The following is a 12,608-nucleotide window of genomic DNA, read 5'->3' as shown; positions in this document are numbered from 1 at the left end:
GTGGCTTCTTTTGGACATACTTCCAAGATAAAGTAGGCACACCTTGTTCTCCACACATTCTGGGTTTACCGCTAGGGCAACACCAACTCATTTGCACTGTCATTTTGTTACAGGGTAGCCCAGAGTGGACTTGGGCTGCCTTTCTGTGGGGCCTCACCTGCAGGCTCAAAATGTAATTTTCTGCAGGCACACACAAAAAGGGTAATGGGAAAGGAAAAGGAACCAACCAGGGAAAGAGAGAGGAATACAAAGTAATTGGAATACTTTACCAGCTCAGCTAACTTAAAGCTCTTCAGTCACAGACTAACACTGCTAGCCCCCAGTCACACAGTCTGAGAGCAGTTACTCCAGAGAGAGAGAACAGTTACCTCTCCAGAATGAGTTAGGAAACCACTCCCTATTTATCCCCCAAAGTCCCAGAAGGGAGTTAGCTCCGCCCTTAGGTTCTCTCAGTTCTCTGCTTGGTGCTGCTGGGAATTGTAGTTTTCCAATCACTGGCGTATGGGGTAGAATCCAGAAAGCTGGAGTAGGGCTGGAGTCCACCAAACTCTACAGAGTTCTTTTAGGACATCTTTCCCCTTAACAATTTTAGTTAACTTTTCTCCTTCCCAGATGCTTTTAACTGAGTCTGGCGTTTAGCACATGCCCAAATAAAAATGTAAGATTAGGCTCTTAGTAAAAGATTAAGTTACATAAATCAACAAAAGAATAGGTTAGTGAATTAATATGCTGGGGAAAGCAGCAAAGGGACAGTGTTATTATATAATCCAGGCACAGGATGATGAAAAGTTTAATGAATTTGGAGGAAAAGGAGAGGAGAGAATGGATAATGGGAATATTTAGATGATAAGCAATACAGTCCTTCATGCCCAATTAAATGGAAATTAGGATAACTTCCAGAGTTCAGTTTTAATGCCCTTTAGGAACTCCATTTAGTAATGTTTAGCATGCACTTGGGTTTGAGTGCAAGGTATAGGGGGCTAAAGCAGTCTGAGGTAGAAATATGGATTTAGGAGTCATCAGCATACAACTGGAAGCTGACATTTTGAACATGAAGGACATCTTCAAGGGAGCGTTTGTGAGGTCCTTACACAAAACTAGACTGTGGTAGTCAGGGCCCTGTGTAACGTACACTAGCATCTTCCTGCACTTTTGGGAGCATGCCCCCACTTTGGCTTGACATGCTGTCTCTAGAACTCCACACCTGACCTCCATTGTCCTAAGGTATGCCCAGGTCCTACACCTGAACTCACCAAGTTGCTGCACAGTCTCCTGTCTGGGATATAGCCCTCTGCTACCATCTACTGACGGGACTCTCACTGCTTCAGACTAAGTGCCAGCTCCTTCACAACCCACAGTAGCATGCCACATGGGGTCTGAGCACATGGGTGAACCTCCTAGCACTGTACCCTGACCCAGAGTTCATCTGTGTCCCCCTTCCATCTCAGGTACACGAATATCCTTATCCAAATTCCATAACCCCCTGTGAACCTCAATTTATAGAGCCTTTAATTCCAACCTAATAAAACTGTACCCTATTCTACCACTAGATGGAAGCAGACCAGGTCACAGAAAAGCCTCATTCCACCGTGGATGCTCCGGAGCTCACCTCTTCAAAGGACCCCTCTGCTGAGGACTTTCAGGATCTCTCCACCTCTGCAGCCATCTTAGAGTCTTCCATTCCTGAGGCCCCTTTAGTAGCCCTTATCTCTGAATCTCATTTGGTGCCATCACCCTCTCCCCTGACACCTTTAGAGATCCACCCCTCTGCAGCCATCTTAGAATCTTCCATCTCTGAGACACCTTTAGAGGCCCTTACTTCTGAATATAATGTGATGCCATCCTCTTCCCTCACACCGCTAGAGACCCACCCCTCTGAAGCAATCTTGGAGTCTACCACTGCTGAGACCCCGTTAGAGGCTCTTACCTCTGAGTTTTACCCGGTGCTATCATCCCCTCCTCAGATATCTTTGGAGATCCACCCCTCTGAGGCCATCTTGGAGTCTTCTGTCTCTCAGACCCCCTTAGAGGCTCTTACTTCTGAGTTTTACCCAGTGCCATCATCCCCTCCCCAGATACCTTTGGAGGTCCACCCCTCTGAGGCCATCTTGGAGACTTCTGTCTCTGAGACTCCCTTAGAGGCTCATACTTCTGAATTTCATACGGTGCCATCATCCTCTTCAGAAAAGCTGTTAGGGATCCACCCAGCTACATCCCCCTTAGAGCCTTCCAAACACCCTTCAGAGCATTCTACCTCTGAGTTTCCTCTGGAGACTCACATCCCTCAGGTTCCAGAGGAAAACTTTATTATTCAAGCCTCAGCACAAAGCCATTCCTCTGTACCTTCTTCTAATTATCGGAAAGAAGACTTTGTATCTCCATCTTCCTCCAGTGAGGTCCCAGGGACCAGGAGGGACTTCCAGATCTCTGATGATGAGGCTCCTCAACAACACACCATTTCAGGTTCTTCAGCCCAGATTCAGCTGGATGCATCTGCAGAGCAGAGAGAAGAGGAGAAAGAGGATGAGAAGGGAATAGATGTCACTGACAGCACTGCTCAGCCTGAACGCCAACTGGGCAAGAAGAAGGGGAAGAAAGGAGTTAGCAGTAATTGTGCCTATCCTTTCTCCCCATTCTTAACAATGTCTTTGACCTGCCCCAGAAGGAGGGATGGGATTACTCACTCACTGGTTCTCCTCTTAGTTTTAGGGCCTCCTTGCTTCCCCTTGGTTACTCAGCCCCTCTCCCCAGGTTACCCAGCCCAGCCAGTGGTCCCTGCCACACAGGGAGAGCTGGTAGAAGTGGCTAAGGCAATGCCCAGAGAGAAGTTTGGTGCTCAGGTGCAATACCGTTTCCAGTGGGAGAAGAACACAGCCCTGTGTGCTATCCAGACAGGTGAGCCCAGACAGCCTTTCAGAGGCCTGTGGCAGGCCTATAGCCATCCTCCAATCCAACAGGATCTGCGGATTGCTGCCACCATGGAAGAGGAAATGCTACCTAATTTTATCTGGCAGGGAAGTAGGCAGGTAGGCTGGGGTAGATGGTGTGGATCCAGACAAAAAGTGAGGATAGTCATTGAAACCTAGACAGGCAACTGACTAAAAGATGCTAAAAACAGAAGGGCAACAGGCCAGCCCCAAATCTAGTACACAGATAGCTTGCGCCAAACAGACCATAAGGCAGAGATGGCCTAAGACCCTAGACACTTACCAAGAGACTTGATCTGAGATTGCAAAAGGCCTTTTCCCCTTGGTGGAAGGTTGCCATGTCAGACCATGATCACCTGAGCATGCAAGTTTTGAGTCTTCTCACCAAAGAGAGCCACATTTGCCAAATTTTAGCCCAGAAACAGTCCTGTTAGGAACAGAGCATGTGTATCTGTTTATAAAGGATGTGCCTATGAATTGTGTAAACACACCCATTATGTGTGTGAGTACATCTACCTACCTGCATTACTGATACATCCTGATCTGCTGTGAAGATGCTGGAGTTTCTAAACTAAATTTAATAGATGTTACTGCATTTGCATTGGTCTTTCAAACTTCCTTTCTCTTTACGATGGGAAAAGAGTTGTATTTAAACTAGTGGGCCAAAGATACACAGTCATTCAGGTAATTCCATTCCTTGTCCTCCTCCCATGTAATTTACTTTCCTCACTCTCATGTAGGGACCCTCCCCTACCCATCCTTGGTCAAGTCCTAATGATCTTAATTCTCAGTCTAAATTCAGGCAGGAAATGGCTTTGCCTACTTATTTTAACATCTTCTGTCACTCTTATTCTTGCAATTGTAGGAGCTGATCAGTTCCCTCATTCTCATTCTCCTCAGAACCTCTATTCTTCAAAACTACTGCATTTCTTCAGACTGAACTTCATCTTCCTATTGAAACAAGCAGTCTTATACAGAAATTTAAATGTCATTTAATTCTAGACAAAGATATTGTGGATTATGACTCCCTGGAGAGTCAGGACTCCATTAACAGTATATGTGATCTGTAGAGAAATATAAGGTATAAATTTTTCCTTTGTTCATTCAACATTTGCTGAGCATCAACAATGTGCTAGGTGTTGAGCTAGCTCTGCTGGTGGTGGTGCTGGTGAGGGTTTCAATGACAAAATCTCAATTTGCACTCTAGTGCAAGACACCACTAAGTAAAAGGATAATTACAATTCATTCTAATACTTGCTATGATGGGGTCAGACCAGGGTGCTGAGAAAAGGGGCAACCTATATCGGTGGCTTGGGGATAAGCCTAGGAAAGAATGACTTTTCAATTGAAATCTGTAAGCTATGTAAGGGGTGCAGGGAAAGACATGACAGCACCAGTCACTTGCTGCACAGATTTTGGGCCGAGTAGCCTAGCTCAGCACTAGAAAGACACAGAATTTGGCAGGCATTTCTGTGCCAAGTTCAAGAGTCGGGATTATATCTGATGGTAACTGAGAGTCACTAAAATATTTTAAATGAAGCAATAACACAAACTGGTTTTGAAAGATCACTTTGTGATGATCAGATAGACTAAAGAAAACAAGGCTGAAGATGGGAGGCCACACTGTGGCACTGGTACTAATTCAGGTAAAAAGTGGATTGGTGGAGAGTTATATACCTGGGAAATGCTGATAGGTCAAACTGACCATTGGAACACTGAATGTGCAGGAAATGACCCCCAGGATTTTGGTTTTCCTAACTGGTTGGATGATAGTGATGCCTGAAACAGAGGATGCTTGGTAAGTCTATGTTGGATGAGTAGAAAACAAAGAATGAGTGTCAAATTTGGAAGGAATAGTTGGATATAACACGTTTGAGGTTTTATGGAATACTCTGGTAAGGGAGTCTAGTGGACAACTAACTGGTTTAAAGGCGTCTGGTAAGTCTATGTTGGATGAGTAGAAAACAAAGGATGAGTGTCAAATTTGGAAGGAATAGTTGGATATAACACGTTTGAGGTTTTATGGAATACTCTGGTAAGGGAGTCTAGTGGACAACTAACTGGTTTAAAGGCGTCTGGAGTCCAGGAAAGAAGTCAGAGACATTCCTTATGTAAAAACAGCTATGTATTATATAGAGGCATTCTAACTGTAGAGATTATCATGCAAATGTTGATTGTGTAACCATGGAATCATCTCTTTCGTTCAGAGTTAAAATGGCATTCTTGTTGGCCTTTGTCCACTTATAATAGGAAGAGGGTTTGGAATCGGGACAGTAAAAGACCCTACGCTGGAATATACTGCCAGATGACAATTGTCCATTTTTAAGGACACTGACACCTGTAATAGAATCAGTACTTGACAGTTTCCCTGTTCAAAATCCAGTCTCCATCTGAACACAGGGCACCAACTCCCACATGAGTGCTTGCATTTGACTCTTCCAGGCCCCAAGACAAGCCTTATTCACCGCCACACCTCACCTGCTCATCCAGTTATCCTGTTACTCCAGAGTTCAGAATTCCTCTAATGGAATCCTGGTCCCACCCACACCCATTGTGACTCTGCCTATCTCCCCCCCTTCCCCGTCCTTCTAAGCAAGGGCTAGGAGGTGTGATGGGGAACTGGCACTCTAGGCTGTCAGTATCAAGACTGAGACAGCAAAGCCAAAAGTCGCATCTGGACAGGTTTTAGAGCCTGGAAGACCATGGGTAAGACAAGAAAACCCAGTCTGGCAATCAGGTACAGAACTGTAGATCTTAGTCCCCAGCATCAAAGACCAGAGGGTACTCTCATCCTTTTGGAAGTCCAGGGTCATGCCTAGAATACTGGTGTCCCTTCCTGAAGGGATTGGTTCCTTTACTTATTAGTCAGGCAGGCTGTGTTCTCTGAGCACCTATGTTATGCCCCACTCCTGCTGAAACTAAAGACATATATGGAAAAACAGGCCCTTCCTGGGAGGAACTCCAGTCTAATGGGGTATAAGTGAACAGTCCATTATAATGCTCTGTGCTGTGATAGGAGTAGCACAAGGAGCACAAGAAGGCAAGAGCAGGGGGCCCAAGAGGTGACACTTCATTGGACCCTTTAAATGGGAATGAAAAAATCCTGCATTTATGCATACAGAACTGGGGTACAGGCCAGAGGCTCAGGGGCAGTGAGAGGCTTCACCAGAGACAGAGTGGGGAGCAGAACAGGCAGATGATCAAAGTACACTGCTGAGAGGAGCAGTGGGCGGGTTAGGAGAGGTCTGCTGCGCCATGTGGGGCGGGGATCGAACTTATGCTGAAGTGACTTTAGCTTCTTAGTGCTGTGCTTTAACCTGCTGCGCCACCAGGGAAGGCCTGCATACAGGACTCTTGACTAGAGTTGTGGGGGCAGCCTCTCAGGATGAAAAACTTGGGAGTGGGAAATGCTCTCTGGTTTTCCTCTCACATTTACACCTCATCACCCTGGCCTTGTGGTGACATTGGCTTTGAAGCCATTTTCAGATTCCACTAAATCAGGCTCGTACTACTCAATCCCTCCACACCCAGGTCTCTACATTGGTTGGCGCTGCCCTCACTATCTATGGGACTGTTTCCGAATTGGGGATGAATCTAAGTGCTTTTGTGGACACTTGTTGAAAGAACACAGGATCATTTCTGGTAGGATGAATTGACCAAGCCCTGTTGGTAAGGAATGAAAAACCCCACGTGTGTTGGAATGTGTGTGTGTGTGAGAGAGAGAGAGAGAGAAAGATGGTGTGGGGTGGGGTGAGGTGGAGTGGAGAAGGTCAGGTCCTACCTGGGGCTGGTCTAATCCTATCACCCCTGCCATTCCTGTAGATATATCTGTGCCCTGCAACATAGGCCAGTGCCGCTGTCTCATGTTCTGCTTTATCCCATCACGCCCAGAAGAGGTGGGTGAGTTCTGGCTCAAGAGAAGGGCCACCTTTGATCCCAAGGCCTGGAGAGCGCAATGTCGCTGCAAACATAGCCACGAAGACCATGCAGCTACCGGTTCCCATCCCTGCAGGATCAAAGGTATCTTCTAGGGCAAGGGGAAGGCAGGAGAGGGCAGAGGTGAGACAGGATGTACAGAGTTTAAGGACAAGGATGGGGAGCTGGTAGGAGAAAGCTGACTTTGTGGTTACTGAGGAAGAAATAGAAACATAGTAAGCCCTTAGGAAGCCCCATTGTCTACCTCCACTTTTCTTGGTTATCCCTTTCCGTAGGCTGTTGCTGCAACTGCTTTGAATCTAATTTCCTGTGTGCGGCCTGTGACCGACGCTGGGAGGAACATGAGACTTTCTTTGAGACTGAAGAGACCAGGCGACGAGGAGGGAGGCCTCATGGTGAGAAGTCAACAAGAGACAGGCAGCCACTCCTGGGTCTGTGGGCAGAGGTCAGGCAGGAAGGCACTCCTGCCCTCAACCATCCCATCCAGGACTACCTCGGCCCCTTACAGGATACCTCGGCCCCTTACTTGTTGCATACCATACCTGCACTGGTACTGGTTTCTGCCCCCAGGAGCAGACTGCACATCCTTTGCAGAGAAAACTTAGCCTCTGAAAAGTCATTTCAACAACTCTGACTTTGAGGCCCTGCATAAGGGTTCTCTAGCCATCCCCAACACACAGAGCCTCTTATGTGGCCCTAAATTAACCCCTACACCTGACCCTCTCGCGCCTCTGCTCTTCTCTTTTCCAGGGACAAGCGTAGTCAATACCTGGCGTAGGCCTTTGTGAGCCTGACCCAGATCCGCAATAAAAGGAGAGGACACTGGAATCTGAACTGACTCTCTCTGGGGCAGAGGAGCTTAGACCAGGAATAGACATCCTAGGAGCTTAGAGTTGGCATGGACTGGGGACTAAAGAGTGCACCGCCCAGGAGAAAGCCATCTGCCTCCACCACACCCACACTCAAGCTGCTAACACTGACATCAGGGGACAGACTTCAAGGAAGCCAAGGAGGGAGACTTTCAAGAACAACAGAGTAAGCAGTGAGGTTAGATGCACTGAGAGTTCTGGTATGATGAAGCCTGAAAAGGATTTTGCAGTTAGAAGTTCTTTGTATGAGACTTTATAGAGGGTGCAGCTCACTCACTCTACAGTGAAGATAGAAACCTACCAACAGTTAAGTTTGAAGGAGTTTCTTTAAGAATCTTAGTTGAAAGAGTAGGTGAGAAGTAAGACGCTGTCCAGAGGGAGAGGTGGCATCAAAGAAGTATTTTTAGAAAGTAAAAAGGGAGAGGGCCAGTAGAGAAAAAGACCTTGGAGGACACAGAGGAGAAAGAGATAACTGGTGAAACAAGATCCCACAGATGGAGGGAGTAGATGAGGTGAAGGCAGAGGCATTCACTCTGGACAGGAGAAACACCATTTCCTAAGACCAAGAAGATGGAAAAAATAATGATATCTCCATTGATCTGCCAGGAGAAGGTCTCCATGGGAACCCTCTATGTTCCCCTGAGAAGTGAAAAACAAAATCAGTTGTTGGTGGGGGAGGACAGGGGTAGGTAACCTGGAGATAATGGAAAAGTAGAGGTGAAGACTTGGGAAGGCTAACAGAGGAAATTGAAGAAAAACCTGATCAGTGGGTAGTTGAAGATTGAGAAACAGCAGGCAGCAGAAACTAGAGGAGTGGAGACACAAACTTTAAAATAATGGGTAGTGGTGGGAGGGTGTCCATGAAGATGATCAGGAAAGGGACGCCTAAGAAGCAGACTCCAAGATGTTAAGGGAGCTGGCTATACAAATAGGAAAACAGGGAAACCAGGAAGCAACTGACAGATGAAAAAGGAGCAAAGGAACAGACCTCTCTAATGAGGTCCAGTGGCAATTGGGTGCAGTGGCAGCCAGAGAAGCGCAGGAGGCAGTAGTCAGATCTGCACAGCGCTGCAGTTTTTAGCAGGTAGGCCGTAGCAGAGATTGGTGATACTCAGCAAAACTGCAGGGAACCAAAACAGATACTGGGCAAAGCCAAGGGATGCCCAGGGACCCCAAATTGTTAAGAGGAAAAGCCCACTTTGCCTGTTCTAAGCGTATGTGCTGCCCACACATATGAAAGCAAAATAAATCTTAGGGTGTTCAAGGACACTGAATGAGAAAGAGGTTACAGAGAACAGAGAGGAGGAACTGTGAAAAGTGGGAAAGAGAAGGATTTCCAAATAGACTCCAGATCATAAGCATATGAAAAAATGTTCAACATCACTTGTAATAAGGGAGATGCAAATTAATGAGATACCACCTCACCCCAGTGAGAACGGCACATCTTCAAACAACTAGCAACAACAAATGTTGGCGAAGATGTGGAGAAAAAGGAACTCTCCTGCACTGCTGGTGGGAATACAAACTAGTACAACCACTATGGAAAACTATTTGGAGGTTCCTCAAACTGCTAAACATGGAGCTTCCCTATGACCCAGCAATCCCAAATAGACTCCAGATCAGATTCCAAAGTTTACCATGCCATCATAGAGCAAAGTTCAAACAGGCAGAGCCCAAAGCTGAGAAGCAAAGGCCCAAAAGCGGAGCTTGGGTGTGAGTATAGTAGTAGTTGGTGACCCCATGTTTTTTAGGTAAAATATGTATTCTGACAGAGCAAAATACATTAGATGGTGCATTTCCCTTGTTCTTCAATCCTGGCTTACTAAAAAATCCATTCCCGAGCTAACCACATGACACACCTTTTCAGATTAGGAAAGAACATTACATACTACTTTGCTTATCAGTCTGTGGCAGAGAGATGACATTCCTGCCCCTGCCCATAAAGAAAAAAAAATTTTTTTTAACCCGCTGTGATAAATGAAGAATCTTGCATCTTGAAGTATGTTAACAAAAACTTAACACTGAGGAATTGCCCTTAGATGAGTAAATTAGAATCCCTGAAACGCTCAGGGGCTGCCACTGCTCTTGTGTGGGAAATGATGAAAAACCAGGTCTGATCACGGTCCCGGTTCACCTTGAGCCACCTGGTCCCCTGCCCTCCAGCCGAACGCCTGGGATCTCGAACTCCAGGGGTTAGCGGCGGTTCCAGGAGCCAATGAGCGCCGAGGACGCTCAGAACACCGCCTCCGTGCTGGCTAAAGCGGTGCAAGCGTCTGCAGTCAGCGCCCCAGCGCGGCAGGTGATAAGCCCCGCCCCCCCCCTCCCGTGGGGGCTGGACCCCCAACTAGCGGAGCCCACCCACTACGGGGCCGCGGCCAAGGTCCCGGCGGGTGTGGCGTGCCAGAACGAAAAGGAGTAAAACCCCGCCTCTACGGCTCTAGATCCTTCCAAAGAGGACGCTCACGCCGATTAAAAGACGACGCCAGTGGATGGGAAAATCGCCCTGGAATTGGTAGAATTAGCCAATGGCATGAAAAGACACCGCCTCTTAAGGTGGCGGCGAAGCCAATGGCGTGAACAGAGCCACTCCCTGAGCTAAAAGAGGCGGTGGGCAAGGCTCAAAACCAATGGGACGTCGGGGCGCGCTCCCCTCGCAGCCCCGCCCCGGGCAGGCCGCACTGCCCCAGCGCTCGGCCCGCGGGAGACGTCCAGTGGCTGGGGGAAGATGGCGGCGGCCGTGGCACTGGTCGCCGGGCTGCGCGTGGCGCGCAGGACAATGGCGGCCGCCGGGCCGTGGGGGGCGCAGGTGAGAAGTAACTACGTGGGCGAGGAGGGGGTTCCCCGGCTCCGACCACAGGCCGAGCGGGTCACCGCCTCCTTCTCGCGATCCCGAAGGCGCGCGCGCCCTGCAGCCTCGAACGGCGGGAGCTGGAGAGCCGGACTTAGTGCTGGCCTTCCCGGGGCCACCCGGGGCTGCGCGTTGAGTTCGGACGCGGCGCTTCTCCGAAAGCCTCGCCGCTGGAGAAGCAAACTGGCGACTGCAGATGCCTTGCGCAGGCCGGGTGCTGAGGTCGGGACAGGGTCATGGGTGCTTGCTGCCCTCTAGGTCTGCCTGACGCACAGTTGACCGGCTCCTGTCCCGGGTAGCCTCCCCAGTGCCCCCTGCAGGAAGTGAGCTTTTTTTTCTCGGAGTCCATCTTCCAAGCCTGCCTCTGGCCCCTGCCCGTCCACTGCGCACTGGTGTTAACCTCTCATCTTCCCCACTTGCCAGTGACTCGCGGGTCGGGTACATGCAGATCTTCTCTCTCACGATTCTACAGTACTGACATAAGTCTTCTCTAGGTCCCTGGAAAATGGGACCCACCTTACCTTCAGTCACTTGATGTTGAGGGAGCAGAGTCCACTTAACTCTTCACTAATTCAAGGGACTAGAGTTAAAATTCACAAAAAGATAAAATGTGGCACCCAGACACCCTAGTGTCAAACGGCACTTGTATTAAAGCCTGAGTTAAAGGGGTAAGTAACAGCTTAAAGATAGAGGGAAAGCAGTGGCAATAAAGTTGAAAGTTATTAACAAGGTGAGATTAAATGGTTTCAGGATGCAAACCATCCCCTTTATATTTTAAGCTAAGACAACGAATTTACCCAAGGTAAATCAGTAGTTAAAATATGAACAGGAACTTAAGTCTCTAAGCTCTCTGGATCCTTCCCCACAAACATACAATCTTCATACACTTGGGGAGCAGGAATCCATCGTATGTTTGATGCCTACATTGTAACAGTGCCTGCTGTTATCCAGGGCCCTCTGGTCCTACTCTGCTGTTTGATGCTCCTGTGGATAAGAGCATTTCTTCTGGTGGGAACCACCAGTGGGTTTTACAGAAGTGTGAAGTTAATGACTAGTAGTGCCCAGCCCTGACTCCATGATCAAGGTATTGCCAACTCCCTCCCTTGGGTGTCTCTGACCCACATTCAGGTCCGAAGAGCTGCAGGTGTGACTGGTGGTGATGAAGTGGCCAAGGCCCAGAAGGCAGCTCCTGGTGGAGCAGCCCCCACCATCTTTTCTCGGATCTTGGATCGAAGCCTCCCCGCTGACATTCTGTACGAGGACCAGAAGGTGTGGTACCCTTAGGGCCATATCCTTAGGAGTCTCGTAGATAGCATCTGGCCTATTGAAGTAACATGATGACTTTTCATCTGCACCAGTGTCTCGTGTTCCGTGATGTGGCCCCTCAGGCCCCTGTGCACTTCCTGGTCATTCCTAAGAAGCCTATTCCTCGGATTAGCCAGGCTGAAGAAGAAGACCAGCAGGTGGGAATAACAGGGCAGAACTTCCCAGCAGGGAACCCTGGACTCAGCTAGAGGCTGTGAATGAAGCCCCCTGTCACCCTTTTTACTATAGCTTCTAGGACACCTTCTTCTTGTGGCCAAGAAAACAGCAAAGGCTCAGGGGCTGGGAGATGGATACCGACTTGGTGAGTAACTTTGGTCCCTTGTACCCCTCAACTATGAATCCTCGTAGCTGCCTCTCAATATGATCTTTAGTCCTTGACCATCCCTGTGATACTGACCCCCTAACCTTGCATTCTATTGCAGTGATCAACGATGGGAAACTGGGTGCACAGTCTGTGTATCATCTGCATATTCATGTCCTTGGGGGCAGACAGCTCCAGTGGCCTCCAGGTTGAACCTACCAACTAACCAAAGACCCCACATCTGGATGCTTGGATAGAGTGGGAGGGGAAAGCAACCCTGTGATACTAATAAACCTGCTCTCCCTCAATTTGGATCCCTGTCTTATATATAGGTACATATATATAGAGAGAGAGAGACAGAGAAAGAGAGAGAGAGATAGATATAGATATATAGATCTATA

The 12,608-nt window shown here is 48.2% G+C and overlaps 2 protein-coding genes across 2 annotated transcripts; both read left to right on the top strand.

Moving 5' to 3' along the window:
- The first annotated feature begins 1,550 nt into the window (after nucleotides 1-1,550).
- On the top strand, nucleotides 1,551-7,668 carry FAM221B (family with sequence similarity 221, member B). The gene is made up of 7 exons (XM_012721304.1): nucleotides 1,551-1,811; nucleotides 2,247-2,577; nucleotides 2,752-2,895; nucleotides 6,459-6,569; nucleotides 6,750-6,947; nucleotides 7,139-7,258; nucleotides 7,614-7,668. The coding sequence occupies exons 1-7, from the start codon at nucleotides 1,551-1,553 to the stop codon at nucleotides 7,649-7,651; spliced, it is 1,203 nt and encodes a 400-aa protein (XP_012576758.1). The 3' UTR covers nucleotides 7,652-7,668.
- Nucleotides 7,669-10,200: 2,532 nt separating this feature from the next.
- HINT2 (histidine triad nucleotide binding protein 2) lies at nucleotides 10,201-12,515 on the top strand. Its single transcript, XM_004677777.2, has 5 exons — nucleotides 10,201-10,538; nucleotides 11,709-11,849; nucleotides 11,939-12,043; nucleotides 12,135-12,207; nucleotides 12,329-12,515. Exons 1-5 carry the CDS (start codon nucleotides 10,458-10,460, stop codon nucleotides 12,418-12,420), a joined length of 492 nt encoding a protein of 163 aa, XP_004677834.1. The 5' UTR covers nucleotides 10,201-10,457; the 3' UTR covers nucleotides 12,421-12,515.
- The last annotated feature ends 93 nt before the right edge of the window (nucleotides 12,516-12,608 follow it).

This window comes from Condylura cristata, unplaced genomic scaffold (assembly GCF_000260355.1).
Source record: "Condylura cristata isolate star-nosed mole 26May11 unplaced genomic scaffold, ConCri1.0 scaffold00006, whole genome shotgun sequence".
NCBI lineage: Eukaryota > Metazoa > Chordata > Mammalia > Eulipotyphla > Talpidae > Condylura > Condylura cristata.
This window is presented reverse-complemented; position numbering and strand designations above follow the sequence as displayed.